This window comes from Taudactylus pleione, unplaced genomic scaffold, assembly GCF_031769625.1.
Source record: "Taudactylus pleione unplaced genomic scaffold, aTauple2 ptg000387l, whole genome shotgun sequence".
Lineage (NCBI taxonomy): Eukaryota > Metazoa > Chordata > Amphibia > Anura > Myobatrachidae > Taudactylus > Taudactylus pleione.
In genome coordinates this window covers 2,988,512-3,002,142 of record NW_028284788.1, presented here as the reverse complement: position 1 = coordinate 3,002,142, position 13,631 = coordinate 2,988,512, and the positions used below count along the sequence as shown (strand labels likewise).

General features: G+C 40.9%; 1 protein-coding gene across 2 annotated transcripts in view; it reads left to right on the top strand.

Annotated features, from left to right (window-relative positions):
* Nucleotides 1-13,631, top strand: part of CACNA1S (calcium voltage-gated channel subunit alpha1 S) — a 397,379-nt gene that overhangs the window by 234,921 nt on the left and 148,827 nt on the right. For both annotated transcript variants that reach the window (XM_088445772.1, XM_088445773.1), the window contains exons 22-25: nucleotides 2,183-2,270; nucleotides 2,363-2,470; nucleotides 11,062-11,114; nucleotides 11,215-11,361. In XM_088445772.1, the coding sequence (XP_088301898.1) occupies nucleotides 2,183-2,270; nucleotides 2,363-2,470; nucleotides 11,062-11,114; nucleotides 11,215-11,361 (396 nt within the window). The remainder of the gene's footprint in view (nucleotides 1-2,182; nucleotides 2,271-2,362; nucleotides 2,471-11,061; nucleotides 11,115-11,214; nucleotides 11,362-13,631) is intronic.

Sequence of the window (13,631 nt, the reverse complement as noted above, 5' to 3'; positions counted from 1 at the left end):
TTTTTCCGCACACAAAACCTGCGATGCCGGCAAAAACCTTGCCATGCGAAAAAGTATCGTGGGTGCGAAGCTAATTGGATATATGCCCCTATGTCTTTTTTGTACCAATAAATGTAACAGCCTACCAGAGCTGGATTTAGACCTCATGGGGCCCTAGGCAAGATACCAATTTGGGGCCCCCCTTCCTCAAACAATCCATAGCACTTTATTTGCGTTCCTGATTCATGCAAAGCATCCCTACCCTAATGCTCACCCTAACTCAAACCTGACCCTAACCATAACCTCTAACCCTAATACCCTAAACGCTAAACCCTACAACAACCCTAATACCCCAACTCAAACACCTAACCTGACCCTAATACCCTAACCCAAACTGATACACCAACCCTAATACCTTATCCCTAATGCCATAACCCAAACTAAACGTAATACCATAAGGTTTTACTCCTCATTATCCATTGAATACATCACATAAGCATGAGTAGTGCTAAGGATTAGAAGGTAGCTGCGAGGTGGCATCTGCAGTGGGGGTTGTGGTGTGGCCATGCCCAGTATTGTGTGTGACTGTGCTCAGCTGAGTACAATGATGGGGATGAGTAATCATCATTACATCCCCTTTTATTTTAAGTACACTATAGGATTTATTTTTGTAATGGTATGTGGGAGTGGACAGGACTGCATTATAGTATAGTATATTATAAGTACCTAACATGAAATACCATCATCCTGGATTGATGTACTAATAATACTAATAATATCATGATCATCATAATGTATATTACTATATGCTTGTAATATAAGGCAGTCCTGTCCACTACCATACCCCATCTACCATAAAAAATAAATCCTACATAAGTCAATCTATATCAGAGTAGTTGAGAATAGCACAGTACTTTACCTTACCTGCCTGGCTACTGTGATTCCCTGAGATCTGGAACCTCGGTCACTGTCTCACTCAGCCAGACTCTGCCTTCGACTGTCCCTCTGCTCCTCGCTGGGTGCCACCGATGCATGCTGCTGGTGGCAAGCTGCAAGCCTAGCAGTCAGTGGCAGAGGCTGCTGTGCTGGGGGTGGGCTGGAACTGGATGGGGCTGGTCGGAGGGCCCGGTAACCCTCCTCCTCCCTCTTATGCACAGTCACTCTGTGACAATGCAGACAGCAGCGCCACAGTGGGACTCTATAAGTGGGTCCTCGTGACATCATGATGTCATGCGGTACTCGTACAGTGCTCCTCTGGGATCATTTTGACAAGCCAGATTTCTTGGGGAAATGGGGTCCGTCTAGGGCCCCGCGAGTCAAAAGGGGCCCATCCACGGGGCCCCTTGGGACTCGCGGGGGCCCTAGGCAAGCGCCTAGGTTGCCTTGTGGGAAATCCGGGCCTGCAGCCTACCCTATTTTAAAATGTTTAGCTGGTTGTCTCAGGCAACTGTCAATGCTTGTGTAAAGGGATGATGAAGTGGCAGATGCTCAGGTACCAAATATATGTAGTGCAGCTGCTATATTTACAGTAATAAATGCGATGGTGTGAAAAGCGGAATTAAAAGTAACAAATAAAGTCACCTTAGACGAGCAAGCTTTAGGGAATTTTCTGACACCCAGTAAGTGACTGATGTAAAGGTAAAGTGTTATAGCTCTTATAGTGAGTTGTAGAGGGCACATGAAAACAGTCTGCTATGCAAATTCACCAGTTTTAACTCAGTCACACTTACTGTGCTTCTGAAAATTGCTTCTCTAAAGTGTTTATGTTTGGCTTAATAACACTGAATACACAACCAGATTTATCACTGTATACAGGTACATAGCAGCTTCACTACATATTACACCAGTCACATATTACCTGAACTCAATGATTATCTCACTGGAACTTTGCATCAATGTAGAAAGGTCTATTCAGCTGTTAAATTTGATTTGCCCATCTCTAATGTAACGTGGTAATCTTTGCAAGTCGTCTAACTAAGGTAAATGGGGTCATTTATATACAGAGTGCTGTATCTAACAGCAGCCAATCAAATTATAACTGTCATATTTTAGCACAGTTTAAAAACTAAATGTTTGTCCATATTGACGTTATTAAATAAACCACAAAGAGTATAGTTGCATTTGTGCACAAAGATTTATGTCTCTCTCCATCCATTTATCTTAAATCACTTTTCATCATCCTTTTTTATTTTAAATATCCAAGGTCTAGCGCTATCTCTGTTGTGAAGATTCTAAGGGTACTCAGAGTATTACGTCCTCTCCGAGCCATAAATCGTGCAAAAGGCCTGAAGGTAAGTAGAGCATTCCAATCACATAACATCACTTCTGCATTTGTATCTATTCATTTTTTGTTTCTCATGTTTTGTTTTTTACCTTTCAACAGCATGTAGTCCAGTGTGTATTTGTGGCCATTAAAACCATTGGAAACATTGTCCTGGTTACAACACTTCTGCAGTTCATGTTTTCCTGCATTGGTGTGCAGCTTTTCAAGGTAAGAAAGTATGGAAAGTAACTGAGGTAGTAGTAAAAGAAGTCTCTGAGTGAGAACAAGTAGCCATTCAGTGACTAAACAGCTGCAAAATAGCTGATAACAACAGACTTTTTTTTTATCAAACAGAATAGGCAGCATTCAAAACAAAAACTAAAACTGTTTTGAAAAATAGTGGTTTTATATTATTGAGCATCCAAGAGAAAACATTGGTTAATGTTATAGCTTGAAAAAACTACAACTACATATCACATGGGTGTTCAGGTTTTTCATTTTAAAATCTATATGGGAAAGTCGAAATGATTCCATAATTTCTATTGAATATCTGAATGAAACAGATATACGAACACAAGGGAAGATAACAAAGTGGAAAATGATACTAGAGTTAGATCAGTATCATTTAAAAATAAAAGTATTGAGGGCATTTAAATACTTCACAAATACGGTATATGTTTTAGGGCTCAGAGAAAGACAATAAATGTAATAGAAAATATGAAATCTAGGCAGAGGTATTTTAAAACATAAATGTATCCGTGTGCAATATCAGTGCTTTTTCTCCCATATGCATTCCTCTCAGCATTTTTGAAAATTGGAAAACAGCGTGTAATCACGTTATATAGGGACATGGTCATATTACATGGGGCTTGGTCACATAACATTGGGTGAAGTGCCACGCCCCCAAGAGCGTGCCTAGCCTGATAGCCTAGGACTGCCCATGCCTGATTCTCCTTTAAAACACCTCAGTGCCGCACACACCTGCCGCTGGTATGTGCAGCATTTTGAAAGGTCATCGCTTAGAGGGACATACCTCTCAACCATCCATGAATCTGTACACAAATCTCTTTACACATGACTTTCCCCACATATCAGGACTGGTTCAACTAAATTGGGACAGTTGGGAGCTATGCATGTATGTCAAGGGGAAAGTGGTTGGAAAATATATGACTTTTCACCTTCGCAGCTCGTGCTCCTCTATACATTAAGGTATATATATTAAAGTAACCAATCAATTATAAAAACATAAAATATGCAAATTGAGAGCTGCCAGTATAAAAATACAATAAAGCCATAATACTCTTGCTCCAGTCACAGAATGCTGTTGAACTGGATAAATACATTTTATAATCCAATATATTCCCACATGTGTTGAAGAATGGTGTAAATTTGTTAGTGATATCTTGTTGAACGTTTTCAATGATTCTGTGTATATACACAATGGAGAACTGTGACCAAAGATAATAAATGTTAGTCAAACTGACTAAAGTTCAAATGACCCTATTTATGGAATATTAGTCACCAAGCTCATATACCCGAATGTAGATGGAAAAAATAATACCGATTTGCAGATATATCTGTCACACTGATTAGAAACTGATTTGACATGGGGGTAACTCGATCGTTACCTCTTATTGTAAATTAACCTTATATTCAACATATGCTAAATCCACTACTATGAGTGTGTCCAACTCTAATACATCAAGGAACACTTAAGGTGCGTACGCACACAACGTTTTTTGAACGATTTAACTATAACGACGTTGTTATCGTTCAATCGTTGAAAAAATCGTTCAGTGTAAAAAGATGAACGATTATCGTTCATGCGCGTTCACGTTTGTCGATTGTAGTTTGTAGTTCAGTCAGACTGGCCAACTGAACGATTTTCAATAGAAGTTGCAACATTTTTCCTTCAACACACAGAAAATAATTTATTAAGTAAAGTAAAACCACCTACTTTGTAAAACGATTTTTGTTCACTTTTTCAAGGGAAAAATCGTTCATTACTTACATCGTTGTGTGTGTACGCACCTTATGTTTTTGTTGTGGCTCCTACCTATATTGTGTTCATGTTTGTGTGTTTTTGCTTAGACAGATGTATTTTACCGCTACTGCAGATTACCTTAAATTCCTGTCATTTTATTAATGATTGTTCTCTGTGGTAAACACATGCTCCTTACCACTAAAGTACAACATACAGTACTGCATTTTTGGGTACAATGCATTTCAATGACAACAGAAGTTATATGTTGATTTGTGTCATTGTCCAGATGAAGCAATATACATACACATTGCCATGTTGTTGTTACTTGCAGCGCAAACTATAACAGGCCAAAGCTCTTTTTAATATATATTAACTTCAGTATCAGTCTTACTACAAACTACTCAGCCTTCAATCACAATTGGTGTTGGACAATCTTATGTGCCTCCACGTTTCTTTTCCCTCAAGATGAACAGTATTGTACAGCTGGATCTATAATGGTGGTGACCATCTGGGCTTATATTTTCGCAAATACTGATGTACAGTACTCACTACTACTGGAATTTAATAAAAAAAGTTAATATATCAGCATTTATTTTGAACCCTAAGTAGGAATTAGATTTATAAATGTGGATTTGAAGTTCTGACCAAATAACATTATGGGGTCAATTAAAGTTTAATTGCACTGCTAATTTCAGATGCAATTAAATTGCAAGCTTAAGTTGCTTTTTCAGAGGAATTTGTGTTGTTTTGTGCACACCCCCCCTGAGCAGGCGAAATGGTAGGGAAAATCTTTATTTTAAGGTAAAAATGTCAGAACATCGTGGAGAATCTCTGGTATACCCCTCTTAATGAATAAGCATGCACTTGGAGGGGTTTAAATAATCTAATTTGGCCAATAAATACATTTCCGTTTTAAGTTGAATTTCTCTATAAAGCATAATAATAAGTTAAATAGTATGGGACAGGTGGTATGCGCTCGGCATCCCGGTGGTCCTATTACCGGCCCCAAAATCCTGACACCGGTCAGAAGCCCAGCACTGTCATCCCGACCACCGGGATACATACCGAAGGTAAGTGTCGGGGGGGTAGGTTTAGGGTGTGGGGTTAGGCACTAGCGAGAGGGTTAGGTTCAGGCACTAGGGGGTGGAGGGTAGGGTTATGCACCAAACAGGGGGGGTTATGGTTGGGGTAGGGAGAGGGGAAGGGTTAGCAAGAGATGCCGGCATCTGGATTTCAACAGCCGGGATCTCGAGCTAAGGCTTCTCAGACCGATTCTGGGACAGGTATGTGGAGGTGTTGTATTGATGAAAGAGAGGGTTCTTGTACTTGCAGATTTGAAGCTAAAAGCTTTTATTCTGTATAAGCATTTTCCTATGCCCCAATGTGCTGGAAAGACTTTAATTTGATGAAAACACTTGCTTCCTATAATTTTTCAACCATTTTTAAAAAGTGCAAAAACCAGCCATTTGACACCATTTAAGACCCTCCAGTAGTTTCATTATGGCCACTAATATCTACTATCTCAGTTGTCAGTTTTTGGGGGTACAGGACGGGTTCCCCTTTTTTTTTAATGCTCTTCTCCCAGTTCGCTTTTAGGGCCCGATTCAGACCCACTCGCACGCAGCTGGCTGATTTGCGCTATCTGTGCATGCGTAAAAAATGCAGTGCGCGTGCATGAACCAGTCATAGCGATCGGGAAGCGATCGCATGTTTAACATAGACGGCTCACTGGATTGAGTGACAGGATGAGCCGTTTGGGGTGGTGACAGGGGAAGGCCAATGAAAACGGCGGAGTGGTGGTGCGAACGCAGGCATGCCTGTGCGGTCTAACGGCGTTTCAGGGCCATGCAGCGTCATAGTACACGTCACCTGGCTGTGTTTCACACTGAAGCACTCGCAGTGGGTATGGTCAAACACAAGTTCTCAAGGTCGTATGGGTCCGATGGTACTCGATGATACCGATTGTTGCATACAGTTCCAGGAGATGACGTGTGCTACAAAGGGAAAGTGGGTGTCTTATGACTGGCTAGGGGCGTCTTGCATACAGCCCGCAATCGCACGCTAAGACATAGTGGGCATACTAATGTCTTACCGTGCAATCGCAGCTTTTGCATATATTAGCAGCTGATGGCTGCGTGCGAACGCATCTAGCGAGCGGATCTGAATCGGGCCCTTAGTACTAAATATGCACAACCTTGCCATGAGTAGCTTGAATTGGCATTTTTAAGTTGATTGTATGTTTCTCAGGTACGCGCATTAGTGCGATGTGTGAAACAAACTTGCACCTTATTAATTGGCCCCTATGTTTATATTATTGTATTGCTGCACCTACACCTCTTGTAAATGACAGCACAAGAGCTATTATTAGAGGGTTGCGTACAGGATCCCAGCAGTCAGAATGCTGACTCCAGAATCCCGACAGTGAAAATCCAAATGCATGTTGGCGAGTATTCTAACCCTAACCATCCCCACCAGCAGCCTAACCCTCCTCTCCCACAGCCTAACCAGGGCCATTCTCCTAGTGTCTAACCCTCACCGTCGGGATTCTGACCGACGGGATTCTGAAGCTGGTATTCTGATCAACGGGATCCTGACTTCAGCCCATTATTGGAATAGCAGTATTCTGTATTACAGATAGTTGAGTAGAATAAAGGCATTTATGCAGCCTCTGGAGATTCTCTAATAAGACTGGAAAGCATCCCCAGATATGCTTAATAGAGGGAGTATCTTTTGTGGGAACTGGATAACTGGTATAAAGATAAGAGGCACAATGATGAGGACTGCAGCAATGTCTAGCTGCTTCTGATTGGCTGCTTACGGATTGGCCCATCCAGTATTTGAATTGTCATTTGAATTTGGACTTGTGTGTGCAAGAAGAAAGATTCCGATTTAATTTATAGGGGCGATTCGATTCAGGGAGATGAACCAAGAATTTAGGTTGGCGATGTGATTTTGCCAGTAAAAGTCTATTCCACGCAATCTTCAATTCCAAACTTCAATTCACACCAAAATCACATTTTTTTTCCCTCGCATGGGAAAAGGTGGGGAAAATCTTAATTTTATGTTAAAAATGTCGAGACACAATGCAGACCCTCTGGCAATCAAAACTTGAGGAATTTAAATTGCACAGTATGGCCAATACAGACATGACAGTTTTTAGGCAAATTTCTTTTAAAAGCTCAAAAAATGAGGTAAATGATATGGTACAGGTATGTGGGGGTGCTGCATTTATGGGATTTGGCATTTCTAGGGGGTTTAGGGTGATTTCCTAATTTTTTCATCCTCTTCTCCTTGCTCATACATAGCATTAACGAGCGATATTGGCACTATTCCTGGGAATGGCCGTTTATAATTGAATTGCGAGAGGTGAGTCTGCTTCATGAAAATTAGTTGCAATGTGTCCGATATATATAAGTCACAAATTCACTCTCCCAAAGTCCCACTGAATCGATTCAGCCCCATAAATTGGTAAATGTCAAATATGGCAATATTTTTATTTCATTATATTGTATATGGAAAATGTGACATTTGCATTCATTAATTATTCTTGTGTATGATACAAATATCGATATTGATGGCACAACAAACAGATTCATACAGAACTAGAAGGTGAAGAGAGAATTTTGTACCATAATAATCAGCAATTAAAACTAAAACACTACTCTAACTGTATTTGTGTAACAATAATAAAGAGAGAAAACAAGAAAAACATTGGGGAGGATGTATTATAGTGGCACGCGTCATGCTGCTATAACTCTCAAAGCAAAGCAGGTAGCACTACTGATGAAATGTATTAACATCTCATCTGCCAGAGAGTTGAAGTGACAACTCCCCCCTCCGTCGATCCCTGCCTGAGCACACAGCGCATCAGCACTAGGCTGTTTCTCCCTTCCCGGCCGACTTAAATGAGCATGCGCGGGATCTCGCAAGTGCTGTCCCTGCTGTGGTGACAGGGCAAGGACAGCTGCAGCTGTCGATATCGATAGCTGTAGCTATCGGAATGGTCAGTGCCACTTACCGTTCATACATTGCCCAGCACATTGGTGCTGCTATCTTGTAGATAGCTCTGCACCACTGTCATTTAACACCTAACCCCAGAATAATACATGGAGAAGAAGTGGTATCAGCGCACATACATCTCCCCCATTGTTCTGTGCTTGTACTTCTGTTTTTTTTTGGGGGGGGGGGTTTGTGCTGATTTTTTTTTTTTAAACATAAATACAAGAGAAAAAAAAATCAAATAAAAATAAACTAGTAATAAACAAAAAAGGGAAAGAGAGGGTGGGGAGGGGTTGATATGGTCCCCCAAGCAGGGCCGGCCCGCCCGTTACGCGGACTACGCAAGCGCATAGAGCGCTAGCTAGCAGAGGGCGCCGTGAAGCCACCGGCCGTAATTCAGTTCCCGGCGCCTGCCACACATACTGACTGCCGGTCGGGAATAGGTTGCTGATGCTGACCGGGAGAACATTGGCTGCCTTGTAACTCTGCAGCACCGCCTCTTCTGGCTGCGCAACGTGGCGTGATGACGTCACGCCGGCACAGCCCCCCAGCCCACTCGCTTGCCTGCTTAATTATGCACTTCACAAATGATGGTGGAGTTACACACCAACGCTCCAGCCGCATCGTAGGACGCGCACATGTCAGGCTTCCTGTCACTGGCCTAGAGCCTGGAGCAGCCTTGGGGGAGGTAGGAGAGAGATGGGAAGGTGGGGTGCATTATAGTTTTAGTTTGATTACTCATTTTAGTGTTTTAATGAAAGGATAATGGGTAGCAATATTATATATATATATATATATATATATACACACACACACTCCCAACAGCTTTTTTTTCCCCAATAAATATGTTAATGCCTGGTTTTAAATATATACTGTGTGTGTCTCTCTCTTTCTCTTCTATATACACATATTTAGTGGAAAACAAACTATTGGTGTATGTATAATAGTGGTGGTGGCCTGATACACGATGCTGTGTTCGCCCACCAGGAGTTAGAGGACTGCCTGGCACTACAGGACTTTGAAGCATATAAAAAACTTTATTTCCAAGTCCTGTAGTGCCGTGCAGTGCTCTAACCCCTGGTGGACGAACACACCATCAAGTGTATCAGTCCAACAACACCATATATATATTTGTTTTGAAAGTGGATAATGTTTGTTGATATCTTGCTGTTTTTTGTTAGTTATTATTATTGTTATTAAAGTGGACATATTGCTAAGTATTTCTATCATAGAAATACTGAACTTCAAGTAGAGGCTTTCTATGAGGTTAATTTATATATTATCAATTATGTATGTAGCGCATGCATATTCCACAGCGCGTTTACAGAGAATATTTGGCCATTCGCATCAGTACCTTCCCCAGTGGAGCTTACCACATGCACACACTGGGACCAAACAGCAAATTTCGCACTGCGGTCAGGACTTTAGTCGGGTTTAGCCGCTTTGTAAGGCTAAACCCATTGCTTTTGGCTGTCTCTGGGGAGAGCCCATCATCTCCGGGAGTGCTGGGCACATCCCCAGAGTGAAGAAACGGTGGTTTGAGGAAAGGACATGCCCCCTTTGCGGACAGCTCGCACTGTGTCCCGAGTTCAAATGATTAAATATATGGTTCGTAGGTGCAGCTTTTCCCACGAGACCACACCTTTTTTCAGGCTCGTGTCTTCTGTACGCTCATAGTCCACCATGGGGCGCCAAAATTTATCTTTGCTTACCCAAAATATAAGGCTTGGGCTGGCCCTGCCCCCAAGGGAGCAGCACACATCCTATGCAAAAAAAAACCTCAAATCACTTATAGTTAAATAGGGTCATCTTCTAACAATATCCCGGCTTCATACAAACCCGTGTGCCGATAGCAAGTTTTCACTTGAAATTGTGTGGCAGTAAGTAAACTATCCACATAACTTTCCTATAAATTGAAAAATGTTTGAACCCTAGTCTCCTTACGGAGCGAGGCCTCCAGTCAATCCATCCTAAACAAGAAGAACAGCTTCTCCTGAAAAATGGATAAACTAGGAGGGTTTGGATGAATCCAGTGTTGAAGTATCGCTTTTTTTGCAGCAGTGGAGTATGTCACTGTATTACAAAATATTGTGTACAAGTAGTACGTTTTGAGCACAAAATGCCTCGAGCTTTAAATGAGGCCCTATGTCTTCTCTTTTCTGCCTTGACGGCTTGTCTTTCTCCTACCCATGGGGGTATTTATAAATGGGTGCAGGGTGTGCAGTGCACACGGGCCCCTGGATCTATGGGGGGGTGCACCACACAACCTGCACCCATAATTTTTTTTTTTATGCTTACCTCTCCGAAGTCCCATGGAGTAGCGCTAAAGAAAATGCCTGAAAATGGCGTTATGCGCATGCGCAGTAGAAAACCACCGGGAAAATGGCTGCAGCGCCATTTTCCCAGTGACCTGCACGGTATACTCCAGGCACACTCTAGTGCCCGGAGTCTAGTGCACTCTAGTGCCCGGAGTCTACTGCTGCTGTTTGTTTGCTGACAGCAGCCGGGGAGAGAGGAGGGGGCCCCAGATGGGGAGTGAACATGGCCCCCCTCCTCTCTTAATACACCACTACTCCAACCTCTTTTTATCCACACTGTCTTCCCTCCCTTTTTATATACATTTAAAAGTTGTAAGTAATTGTAAAGCGGGAAAGTTTTACTTTAAAAAGTATTGTTTTTTTTATTATTTGCCTCTAATATTATTTGTTAGATTCAATTGCCTTATACTTAGACTGATATAAATTATAACATTTGTATGGCCAATGATAACTTAATAGAATGCTTTTAATGACAGCATAGCAATAGCCTAAGTATTCTGTTTATGCTTTTTATTTAGGGCAAATTCTTCAGCTGTACTGACACATCCAAGATGACAGCAGAGGAATGCAAGTATGTTTAATGCCAACAGTTATTGTACATCCTTCTTTGTGCATGTGCCTTTATGGTTCTTTCCACTCCATTCTCTTAAAATTCTTCTTTTCTTTTTTAGGGGCTATTTCATTGTGGAAAAAGATAATGACCCAACGCAGCTGCAGCTAAAGCCAAGATTATGGACTCATAGTGAATTCCACTTTGACAATGTCCTCTCTGGCATGATGTCTCTTTTCACTATCTCTACCTTTGAAGGCTGGCCCCAGTAAGTACAAACAATGCACATATACAAAAGGGCTATTCATCATTTAATGTTAAATAAATAAACATAGCGTAGAATTTAATATTGAAAATATAAGCACAAATAAATAATGTGTTGAACAATAACTTTACACATCAAAGTTTTAGAGAATAAGGGGCATATGTATCAAAGCTTGATGTGAGATAAAATTGTGAGATATTTACACTACCGTTCAAGAGTTTGGGGTCACCCAGACAAATATCATTTACATGAAAACTGACTTTTATTTATCAAGTGCGTTGCAAAATGAATAGAACATATAGCCAAGACACTGGCAAGGTTAGAAATAATGGTTTTCATTTGAAATAATAATTTTGTCCTTCAAACTTTGCTTTCGTCAAAGAATGCTCCTTTTGTAGCAATTATAGCATTGCAGACCTTTGGCATTCTAGCTTTTAATTTGTTGATTTAATCTGAAGAAATTTAACACCACACTTCAAGAAGCACCTCCCACAAGTTGGATTGGCTTGATGGGCACTTTTTGCGTACCATACGGTCATGCTGCTCCCACATCAGCCTAATGGGGTTGAGATCTGGTGACTGCGCTGGCCACTCCATTACAGGCAGAATACCAGCTGCCTGCTTCTTCCCTAAATAGTTCTTGCATAATTTAGAGGTGTGCTTTGGGTCATTGTCCTGTTGGAGGTGGAAATTGGCTTCAATCAAGCGCTGTCCACAGGGTATGGCATGGCATTGCAAAATGGAGTGATAGCCTTCCTTATTCAAAATCCCTTTTACCTTGTACAAATCTCACTCTTTACCAGCACCAAAGCAGCCCCAGACCATCACATTACCTCCACCATGCTTGACAGATGGCATCAGGCACTCTTCCAGCATCTTTTCACTTGTTCTGCATCTCACAAATGTTCTTCTGTGTGATCCAAGCACCTCAAACTTCGATTAGTCTGTCCATAACACTTTTTTCCAATACTCCTCCCTCCAATGTCTGTGTTCTTTTGACCATATTAATCTTTTCCTTTTATTGGCCAGCCTCAGATATGGCTTTTTCTTGGCCACTCTGCCTAGAAGGCCAGCAACCCGGAGTCACCTCTTCACTGTAGACGTTAACACTGGCGTTTTGCGGGTACCATTTAATGAAGCTGCCAGTTGAGAACTTGTGAGGTGTCTATTTCTCAAACTAGAGACTCTAATGTACTTGTCTTCTTGCATAGTTGTGCACCGGGGCCTCCCACTTCTCTTTCTACTCTGGTTAGAGCCTGTTTGTGCTGTTCTCCGAAGGGAGTAGTACACACCGTTGTAGGAAATGTTCAGTTTCTTGTCAATTTCTCACATGGAATAGCTTTCATTTCTAAGAACAATAATAGACTGTCATGTTTCACATGAAAGTTCTCTTTTTCTGGCCATTTGGAGAGTATAATCGACTCCATAAATGTGATGCTCCAGATACTCAACTAGCTCAAAGGAAAGCCAGTTTTATAGTTTCTCTAATGAGCAAACCTGTTTTCAGCTGTGCTAACATAATTGCACAAGGGTTTTCAAGGGTTTTCTAATAATCCATTAGTCTTCTACCGTGTTTAGCAAGCTCAATGTACTATTAGAACACTGGAGTGATGGTTGCTGGAAATGGGCCTTTATAAACCTATACAGATATTCCTTTAAAAAACAGACATTTGCAGCTAGTATAGTCATTTACCACACTAACAATGTATAGAGTGTATTTCTGATTAATTTAATCTTATCTTCATTGAAAAAAACAGTGCTTTTCTCTCAAAAATAAAGAAATTTCTAAGTGACCCCAAACTTTTGAATGGCAGTGTATCACCAAACAATCAGCTTCTAATTTACATTTTGCAGGCTGCATTTAAGAAATGATAGTTTGGAGCTGCTTAGTTGGTGATATATATTTCACAATTTTATCTCACATCAAGCTTTCATACATATGCCCCTAACTGTACAAATACTTCATATTATCTACAAATGAGTGCACTGTCCAGAAATCAATCAACCATACAAAATAAATAACAACAAAACAAAAATACTTTCTATAATAATAAAATAGTGTGTAACAGATAAGAGACACAATAATAATACTAATAATAATAAAAAAATCTTCAAATAGCAGAACATAATGTTGAGGTCATCAAAAATATTGAACATCCAATGTAACTACCAGTTTTTGGATACAAGAGTCGTGCAAGGCTTGAGGAGAGATGTATCAGACATTTGAGTGATAAAGTTGAGAAATTGCCCATAACAATCAATCAGCTTTTAGC